General features: G+C 54.2%; 1 protein-coding gene across 4 annotated transcripts in view; it reads left to right on the plus strand.

The window, feature by feature from the left end:
* KLHL18 (kelch like family member 18) overlaps positions 1-9,730 on the plus strand; it is a 45,733-nt gene extending 36,003 nt beyond the window's left edge. For 3 of the 4 annotated variants that reach the window (XM_045200211.3, XM_045200212.2, XM_053929399.1), the window contains 4 exons: positions 942-1,179; positions 4,168-4,272; positions 5,795-5,906; positions 6,628-9,730. In XM_045200211.3, coding sequence (XP_045056146.1) covers positions 942-1,179; positions 4,168-4,272; positions 5,795-5,906; positions 6,628-7,014 — 842 coding nt within the window. In that variant the 3' untranslated portion in view covers positions 7,015-9,730. The remainder of the gene's footprint in view (positions 1-941; positions 1,180-4,167; positions 4,273-5,794; positions 5,907-6,627) is intronic. The other variant, XM_024566169.4, reaches the window with a different exon arrangement.
* The last annotated feature ends 214 nt before the right edge of the window (positions 9,731-9,944 follow it).

Raw genomic sequence — 9,944 nt, forward strand, 5'->3', positions numbered from 1 at the left:
CACACCGGTCAGGGCAGCAGTTTTGTCCTTACTCGAAGGCTAACGAGAGGTGGATACTAGTCTCTGCTGCTCATTAACCGAATGACCTGAGTCCTCAACTAGTAACCTGTAGTGGGGCAGGTGCTAAATCCCCTGAGCAGAATCAAACAGGGAGGGGAAGTCTTTCTGATCTTCACAAGAACCTGATGGAAAGGTAGGGTGGAAGTTATCATTCCTTGCTACTATGACTACTGTTTACTGAACACTTAGTCTGTTCTAGAACTGTGCTATGTGATTTATATAATGTATCACTTAATCCTCCTGGCAACTCTGCATAGAGATTATCTTCATTTCACGCCTAAGAGCAGAGACTGGGGATATAAAGCAACTTCCCCGGGGTCGAGGGCTACCGAGTGAAAGTGGACATGGCCCGCAGGCCCTTCCCTCTGGGCGTGCCTCCTGCGTTGGGGAAATAGTGTATCCACCTGCCTTGATCTTTGGCTTTGAGCAGATGGAGAACCTCATTGCAACTTAAAACTGCCCTCTCTAGAAAGTAAACGTTGCCCGTTGATTCTGATTTTATCTAAAGAATTAGGCTTAGAGCCCTGGCCTTTGTGGCTCCATTAGTTGGAGTGTCATCCCATCCCCGAAAGGTTGCGGGTTCGATCCCCAGTCCTGGTGCATAGGGGAGTCAGCCAGTCGATGCTTCTCTCTCACCACATCGATGTCTTCCTTTCTCCCTTCCTCTCTCTCTAAAAAAAGCAATGAAAAGTAATGCCCTCAGGTGAGGGGAGGAAAAACAGAATTAGGTTTGAGGTTGTTATGGCTGCAATTTCTTAGTGGGCCCTTCCGACTTGAGGTCCTGTAGGAAGAGCTGATAGAATCTAGTTAAACTTTCCATATAATCAGTGCCTAGCAGCTGTGATCTAAACGAGTGGTCTCATTTGTTTAAATTTGAGTAGCAAATTTTTATGCAGGTGACTCCCTGAATGTGGTGGAAGTGTTCGACCCCGTCGCCAATCGCTGGGAGAAGTGCCAGCCCATGACAGCCGCCCGCAGCCGTGTCGGTGTGGCGGTAGTGAACGGGCTTCTCTACGCCATCGGGGGCTACGACGGCCAGCTCCGGCTGAGCACGGTGGAGGTCTACAACCCAGAGACGGACACTTGGACCAGAGTGGGGAGCATGAACAGCAAGAGGAGGTATTCTGGGAGCTGTTTATGCAGTCGGAGCACACACACTGGGCCTCTGGGGGCGCCCTCCCCGACAGCAGGGGCGCAGGATAAGATAAGACATGAGCTCTGGCTGGGCCTCCCCGCAGCCAGGCCAGCCACTGCCAGTCCTCCAGCTGGGAGCAAGTCCCACCTGCTTAGAGTAAAATTCCTGCCTTGTCCCGTGAGGAACTCAAGGAGATGAGTCTCAAGGAGAAGTTGTATTGCTGTTGGAGTCCCAGCTAAGGCTGAAATGTGTGTGTGGAAGATTCGATGAGGGGGAGAAGCTAGCTGGGCCACCTGGGAGATTGCAGAGAAGAGGGGGGATTAATGTTGAAACTCAAGAGTAAGCAGTGGTAAGAGGAATTCCATGGTGCTTTTCTCTGTACTGTGTTTCGCCTTGGCTCCCTGCCGGGCACGTGCTCTCACCACCTGGGAGCGTAGAAGCATAGCAGTGTTCTTCGCTGCGGGACCACGCCACACTCCCCGGCATGAGCACATGGGTGTCGGCAAGGTGGCCCAAGTTCGAGGGTCTCTCACCACATCCCGGCTACTTACCACATGGCTCCATCATAACTTGCCTGCTCGCGTGTCCTCAGTCAGGATTTCAGGACAGCCACTAGTGTCCCGTTTAACCTTTTCAGTGCCGAAGCGACAGGCAGCATCTTTCCTGCTGTCAGGTGTGTGTGGAGTATTTATGTGGTTGGGCAGGGGGAGGGTTGGAGCAGGAGGCTGGCAGTGGGCAGGTTCTTCCCTCTTCCACCCTGGGCAAGGCCATACCAGATCAGTGCCTTCAAACAGCACCCTGACGCTTTTCATCCAGCTCTGGCAGGGGAGAGGAAAGCAGTCCGAGGCCCCTCCCCGTCAACCAGAACAGCTCTGCACTGACCACTTTTGCACGCTGAGCTCCCTTGGCCTGTGCCCACCCGTAGGGGGAGAGTTACGTGAATTTTTTTCCAAAGGGGCAGTTTGAAAACCACTGGACCAGTTGCTCTTTAAGGGGTTTGCTAAGTATTTGCCTCACAGACTGCTTTGTCTGGCCGTGCTGTGGGTTCTCTGCGTGTACGATCGTGTGACCACAGCAAAAAGGGGAGTGACTGCATGCTTGGTGAGGAGGAAGAGTTGGGGTGGAAGGCCTGTGCCATGTGAAAGTGTCACGGCCGTGATACACGTGTCACCTTCATCGGTGTTAACACGTGGCCTCTAGCCAGGAGGAGGAACCTGCCTTTGTACCAATAAGAGCAGGTTGGGAACGGGTCGAGCTGGTTGGTTTGGGAGAAAGGAAGATGTGTGCAGAACCTGCTCATCCCGAAGCAGCAAGCTGATGCTCTCGCATTTCTGACGTCCCCCACCATCGCCACCTCAGGGCTCCCCTGCTGCACTCCTTTGGATACTTGGCAGCTCTCTGAGGCCTCGGACAACTCGTTGCTCCAGATAGCTGCCTTTTTTGCTTTGACTGCAGTCAGCTCTCCCTTGTTGGTCTGCCCTGGGCTACGTCCTAGCTTTAATGTCACGGGGTTTGGCGAGTTCTCTGGGAAGAAAGTCCTTGGGTGTTCGTTTCCCTCACCATGGTCAATGCCCTGTTATTAGCAGTGCGGGTCCAGCTCCATTTCATCCCCTCTAAATTATAGGCTACCTTAAAATGTTCTCAGTCACTTCCCTCCTGACATCCCACACAGCTCTCTGCCCTGCCAGTTGGTGACAAGCTGCTTTCCGCCGTCATTCCTTTCCTTCTCCTCCCGTCTTCCAGGCAGCGTCCAGGGAGCTTTCTCGTGTGGACGATGCTGGTCCACGTCGACCAGCATTACCCTATCTCTTCGTACTCGTCTTCACCCCGCAGTGGCAGTTGGTCCCACGTGGTTTTGTGGCACCTCAATTTGTTCTCATGTTTTTGTTGAACTTCTGGGTTGTTACTTGTGTCTGCTTCTGAAATGAGAGTCACAGGTCCAGTGACTTGGTGGTCTTCCCACTGCCCTTGCCCAAGGCAAGTCCTTTTCCTTTTCAAGAGGTCTATAGCCATGTCCCTCAAAGGGACATTGTGTGGGTCAGTTTGATTCGCTGCGTACATTTGAAAGGTGGCAGTAAGCCTGATACATTGTGTTTTCCTGTTTGTCAGACCCCCAGATCGATTTCTAATCTTCTCCAGCATTGGGTTAGAAAACTGAATCGGGCAGCTCGGCATCGTGTCTAATTTCTCCTGAGGCTTTCTGTAGAGCAGAAGATTACAGGTTACACCAGACCCCTGGGTCTTCGGTGTGAAGAGAGCTTGGCATGGTGAACAGCGGGGGAGCGGGGCTGGTCTGGTTTCAGCCTGAGCGCCTGTCTGGGCAGCCGGGGAGAGGAGCCCTGCCTCCCCGAGCCACCGTCAGTACGCTGATGGTGGTGGCAAACAGCAAGCGTAGGGCGCCCAACACATGCAGGCAGTGCGCAGCAGGAGGAGCTGCCACCGTCGCCCGCTGCGGCAGACTAGGCCGTGCAGGGCCGAGCGTGTAGCAACGCAACAAGACACTTTTGATCTTTATAGCGCATTGAATGGGAAGGCTGCAGGAACGCAACAGCATGTTGAGGGCCTGCATGCACAAAGCGTCACAGCACTCCCGGGACCACACGGAGGAAGCGTGGGGTCGGCAGAGGGTCACTCTTGCTGAGGGATCAGGGCATTGAGGAGAGGGGAATTTGACCAGGGCCCAACGGGTAAGTTAGACATGAGCTGAGCAAGGTGGAGCAGAGGCGTATGAGACAAAGTAAGGACTGAGAAGACTGGGGAGTGGGGGAGACCCAGTCGGGGTGGGTGGGAGACAAGAGGACTCCAGGGCAGCTCCTTTGGCCTCAGTTTTGCACCTTTACGTAGCCACACACCTGGGATTTAGGTCTGTTGTGGAAAGAGGCAGTTGGTGGGCAGGTTGATTTTTCAGTGAGCATGAAGGTGGCCGCAGGAAGCCTGAGGCCCGTCTGGGATGACAGCCCTGTCGGTTTCAGTGCCATGGGGACAGTCGTTCTGGATGGACAGATCTACGTCTGCGGGGGCTACGATGGCAACTCTTCTCTCAACTCTGTGGAGACCTACTCGCCTGAGACAGACAAGTAAGGGCTCCGCCTCCCCCGGGCACCTGGGGCTCGCTCAGCAGAGAGGATGAAAAGTTAGAACTGCAGCTTTTAAATGAGGCTTCCCAATTGAGGGTAGAGCATGTCTTACCATCTTTGCCCCAGTAGCATCTTGCAGATAATAGGCATTTATTTAAAACCTTCGGTTAAGTGAATGAATGATTAAATACGTTTTAGAAACAAATGGTCCATAGACACCGGAAACATTTATTTAACGCGCTGTACCTCTGAGCTAAATCAGCCCAGTGTAATGGGAATGCAGGCGAAAGAGGATAAGGAGTAGATGAACAGTGCTTTCTAAAGTGGGTGGGGTCTGGTTTGAAAAAATCTTTTTAGAGTTCCATGGTCAAATAAGTTGGAAACATTGATGTCTGTGCCACCAGAGTCCTTATCTTTCCATGACGCAGGACTGGAGATCCTGCAGTAGAGGCCTGTTTAGCCTTGTGTTATGTAACACCTAGCATCAACTGAGGGGATTATTTTGTGGACCACTGTTTGGAAAACACTGGCAAAGTTAGCCCAAATTTTTAGTTTCAGTACTTGAATTTTCACATTTTATGTAACAAAATATAAGCACATTACTAGAATGGATTCATCAGAGTGCGTTTAAGCCAATATTCCATTCATTTAACCAATTCATTACATATCAGGCAGCCAGCAGTGTCTAAGATCGTTAAGCAGCAACCAGTCTGCTGGGCCACAGATGCATCACAATTGCGCTACCCTGGGGGCCTGTGCCTGGTACTCTGGGGCACAGCCTGATGAAGGCCTTCCTCTTCCCCACGGTGAGTGGGGAGGCAAGGTTAGACCCATCACAGGTAGCAGGTTGTGCCCATTTAGGCAGGGAGACAGCAAGAAGAGAGCCATGGAGATAAGACAGCGCCAGTGTGATCACAGAGCAGGCATGGGTCGTGCGTGGCCGGGGGTGAAGCTGGCAAGTTGACCCGGACCGAGTGGTAAAGGACCCCGTTAGGGAACTTGGACTCCGGCTTAGAGGGAGCAGTGAGGAGCCACTGCGGGGACGTGCCGCTCAGGATCCAGTTGAGAGTTGTCTGAACACCAAGCCACGTGTGAGGGGCTGCTGCAGTGGTCCAGACACGAGGCCAGAGCTGGGGGTGGGGACAAGCACTGACTAGGAAGCAAACCAGCAGGGAACTGGCGACCACCAGAAGGTTGAGGCTGAGGAAGAAGAAGCCCTAAAAATGCTGAGTTTACAAGTATGGCAACTAGGTAGCTGGTGGTCCCAATTAATGGGACTGGGGAGTACAGGGGAGAAGCAGATCTGTAAGAGGCATCGTTCAGGACATGCTGACTTGAGAGCCTCAGAGAAGAGCAGAGAAGACCAGCTGCAGGTCTGGAAGCTGGGTGAGAGGCAGCAGCTAGAGAAGGCCACGTGCAGGTGGTGGGAGCGGTGACGAAGAGGTAGGGGGGCTGCCCAGGGCAGAGGAAGTGCAGCCACCGGATCTCACGGCCCCCTTCCTACTTTGGCTCTTTCCTGAAGGTGGACGGTGGTGACCCCGATGAGCTCGAATCGCAGTGCTGCTGGGGTCACAGTCTTTGAGGGCAGGATATACGTGTCGGGCGGCCACGACGGTCTGCAGATCTTCAACAGCGTGAGTCAGGGCTGCTCCTGGGCTAAGGGCTTCTCCTGCTTCTGTCTCTGGGAGCTAGTCGGAAAGGCAGTTCTCTGAGGAGAACTTCCGCCTGCCCTTTGCCGGGCAGGGCATCGTCTAGTGAGGTTTGGGCCATCCGCTGCGGGCTCAGAAAGTCTGAGAATGGAACCGGTGTGCACCAGGGAGGCGGAGTGTAGCCGCCCCGCCCCACCCCGCCCCGTGTAATTCTCCATCACATGCTGCGTGAGAGCTGCTGAGAGTTCTGCCCAAAGTAGGGTCAGTTATGCACAGAGTGTGACTTTGCAGACAGGTGTAGCCTTTCTGCGTAATTTGTTTGAAATAAAACCTCAACAGCCATTTACTGGTGGTTGGTTCCGAGAGTCCCTCGGTGCTGTGGTGGAATGAGTGCACTCTGGACAGGTGTCAAGAGACCCGCCTTCACCTGGCTCTGTCCCCGCACAGCAGAGCAGCCTTGGGCAAGTCCTTCATTTGGTTTCTGGGATGTAAACAGGAGGGGTCAGAGTAGGTGCTCTCTCATCTGTCCCTATAAGCGTAAGAGCAACTGAGGAAATAGCGTCAAAGCCACAGCCCGTGCTGACAGAGCTCCTCGTCCCTGGGCCTCCCGCTGGACTCTGACACCATGTGGGCCACTGTGCCCCGCGAGGCCACCCGTGGACTGAGCCTTGGCTCTGACTGTCCTCTGCCTCTTTCCCCACTGCAGGTGGAGCACTACAACCACCACACGGCCACCTGGCACCCCGCCGCTGGCATGCTCAACAAGCGCTGCAGGCACGGAGCCGCCTCTCTGGGGAGCAAGATGTTTGTCTGCGGGGGCTACGACGGCTCTGGCTTCCTCAGCATCGCCGAGATGTACAGCTCTACGGCGGACCAGTGGTGCCTGATCGTCCCCATGCACACGCGCCGGAGTCGCGTCTCCCTGGTGGCCAGCTGTGGTCGCCTGTACGCTGTGGGGGGTTATGATGGACAGTCGAACCTCAGCTCGGTGGAGATGTACGACCCGGAGACGGACTGCTGGACATTTATGGCCCCCATGGCATGCCATGAGGGAGGGGTCGGTGTGGGCTGCATTCCTCTCCTCACCATCTAAGGCAGAGGCTGGGATGTGGCGGGACAGGGATCTGGTACAAACATAGGCACTTCCTCCCGGGGGCAGTCCTTCTCGGGAGAGGTGGTGGGCCAGAAGACGGGGTGAAATGTGAGCTCTCCAGAGGTACAGTTTTCCCAGGTGCTTAAGTCCTCCCTCACTGTACTGCCCTGTGCCCTTCAGGTCTAGGTCATCGGGGTGCACAGCATGGGACAGAAGCCCACCTGGGCCCCACAGCTGGTGACACGCGACGGCTTTAATGGTCCACACATACACAGGCTCCGTCCAAGCCCAGGTCCCACCTGCCACTGCTCTGAGCCGCCCCCGGGCAGACAGCCTTCCACCTGACACTCCTCCCCTGCTGTTCTGGGGCTGCTGCAGCAGCCAAGCCTGTTGGAAGTCAGGTGTGGCTGGGGGAGGGCGACACACTCCCAGTGTTCTCGCTGTCTATGGTGACGCAGCTTCAGCAAGGCGCTCGGTCGCACACAAGCACCTCCTTTGGTCCTAGGGCACAGGCTTCTGTCCTTGGTGGTGGGTGAGCAGGGAGAAGAGAAGTTTGTCCTGTGTCTAATGGGATTTCATTGAGGTCTTCATCTTATTCAGGAGAAACAGAAGAAAAAGAGATACTTGAAAGAAACTGAAGGAAATTTAAAGAAACACTTGAAAGAAACTGGAAAGAAAAATACTTGTTTTTAAGTGAACATTTTTTGCAAGAAGAAAACATTTAAAAAAGAAAAAAGACACTAAAGAGAAATAAGGGTTTTAAGTAGAAAACCACCCAACATGAAAAGGGCGGTGACCACTCCCACGTTCGGGTCCCAGGGTCCTGAGGCCTCACGCAGCCCTCGGGGTTCCCTCTGAGCCCCAGCGCATCTGGAATCAGTGCATCGACTGGTCCTGTAGCAAGGTGCTCACGGGTTTGTCTTCACACCCAGCATCAGAGGACGTTTTTAATCGTAGGCTTAGTGAGTCAGCTGGATTACTGCCACTGTTCAGGTGGGGGCTCCCAGTTGGTTGCTGGGAGCTTCGGGTGCCCCGTGGGTACCTCCCACTGCCAGCAAGGCTTCATTCAGACTCCCCACCCCCGCTTTCACGTCTTTCTTACTTGACCGGCAGGGAACAGCTGGTCTGGTCAGACCCTCACTAGCTCATCTGTCGTTCCTGGACAGCTCTTCTGAGCTCTTCGTCTCGTGATACTTCTGGACACATCACATTCACACCTCTGGAGCCCCGCCAAGGACTTGGGCCTCCCACCAGCCACGGGCGGGCGTGGTCCAGTAGCCTTGTCTACCTGCCAGTGCACCGCTCCTTTGTCCACTTGCCAATACCAGGGGCCAGGCCTCCCTCCAGCCCAGGCAGGCTGGTCAGCAAGCTGGACCTTTACACTCAAGCACGGTTGGCTTTACGATAAAAGTGAAAGCCCAAGGAATCTCTTGCTGCTGCAAAGAACAGATTTTGTGTTTCTTCTTCTCATCCTAGCGAATGATCTCTGAAGATACTCGGCTCCCTCCTTCCTTCTCCCTGGGTGGGACCTCCATGTAGCACTGCAGGACCAGAACAGGAGGACACCTCGTGTTACTAGTGCCCTGGACAGGGGGCCGTCCCTTGCTGCTGCCAAAGCCTGGTATTCTCCAATGCTTCCAGGAAGATGAGAGGGGGGACAGTTGTTTTAATGCAAGACTGGGTCTTAGGGTCCCGTCTCCACTGGGTGGTCTGTCCATTGCTGCCTGCCGGAGTAGGCTGGAGGCCTGTTCAGAAAGACCCGATGTGGAGCCCAAGATGTCTTCCACCCTAGGACCTCGAGGGTCACAGGGTGTGCCATCGCCGTGTACCCAGAGGGAGGTACCTCTGCTGCCTGCTACTGAGGTGGTGGGCCTCTGCTACAAGCACTTGAAAATGATGTCTGTTTTTTGTTTTTAATGACTCAACACCCTGACAGTTTAGCCCAAGCTCCTGGAGGAGCTCTGACATTCCTCACTCCCTCTCGGCTCGCCTGCAGAGGTGGGCTCAGAGGAGGCTGGCCTCTGCGTTTCCCGTAGAGGGCAGTGCACCAGGGCTCGTCTCACTGTAACCCCCTTCTTCCATAAATCCAAAGCCGCAGGGACGGCCTGGGCTGCTGAGCGGGCCTCACCGGCCCCAGGCCCAGATTCTGCCATTGGGGTTGTAGGTCATTGTCCCGGGACCTGCTGCTCCCATAGCGGCTTCCGAAGTCCACTCCCACCCTGAGGTGTGGAAGACACGTGGCTGCACCTGGGGAGAGCGTTTCCGAGGGAGGTAGGGCCTGGGCACAAGTGCACAGACGCCACATCAGTGCTCAATCTGGTGACCGTTGGCAAACAGCTGGTCTGGCCCTTGGGTGTTGGAGCCCTTCCTATAGCACCCTGAGAAGGGGACACCACCCGTGGGTGTTGTGGAAGGGTACGTGACAAGGAGGCAGGACAGTGCCGTGCCCAGCAGACTTTGGTGTAGCCCAGCTCTGAGAGGACTGTGACCTCCTCTGTCCTTGGGCTTTTCCCCTTAGGGAACACATGGGTTCCTCTGAGATCAAAGCCAAGATGGAGCTGAGCCACCCTTTCGACTTGGCCACAGAGATGTGAGTAGGTAGAAATTCTGCTCCTTCCCCCGTCAGTTTCTCGGAAAATCTCACTTCCTTTAATTTATAGAACGCATGTCTTTTGTGTTAAGAAACCAAAGAAAAATAAAGAGTACACTTCTAATATCTTGCCCTCTCCCGATTTATTTCCAAAGTACTTACTACAAGTAAATAATATTTTTATTGTAATTTGGTGGAAAAAATACATTGGACAAAGTAAGAATATGCCTGTAAGAATATTCCCTTATGAGAAAATAAGGGAAAAGCCAGCGACAGCAAAAGCAGTCTTTGGCGAGACGTGTATGATTTGTAAGAGTGGGTTCTGGTGAAAAGCATGCAG

The sequence above is a fragment of the Desmodus rotundus genome, chromosome 8 (assembly GCF_022682495.2).
Source record: "Desmodus rotundus isolate HL8 chromosome 8, HLdesRot8A.1, whole genome shotgun sequence".
NCBI classification, from domain to species: Eukaryota; Metazoa; Chordata; class Mammalia; order Chiroptera; family Phyllostomidae; genus Desmodus; species Desmodus rotundus.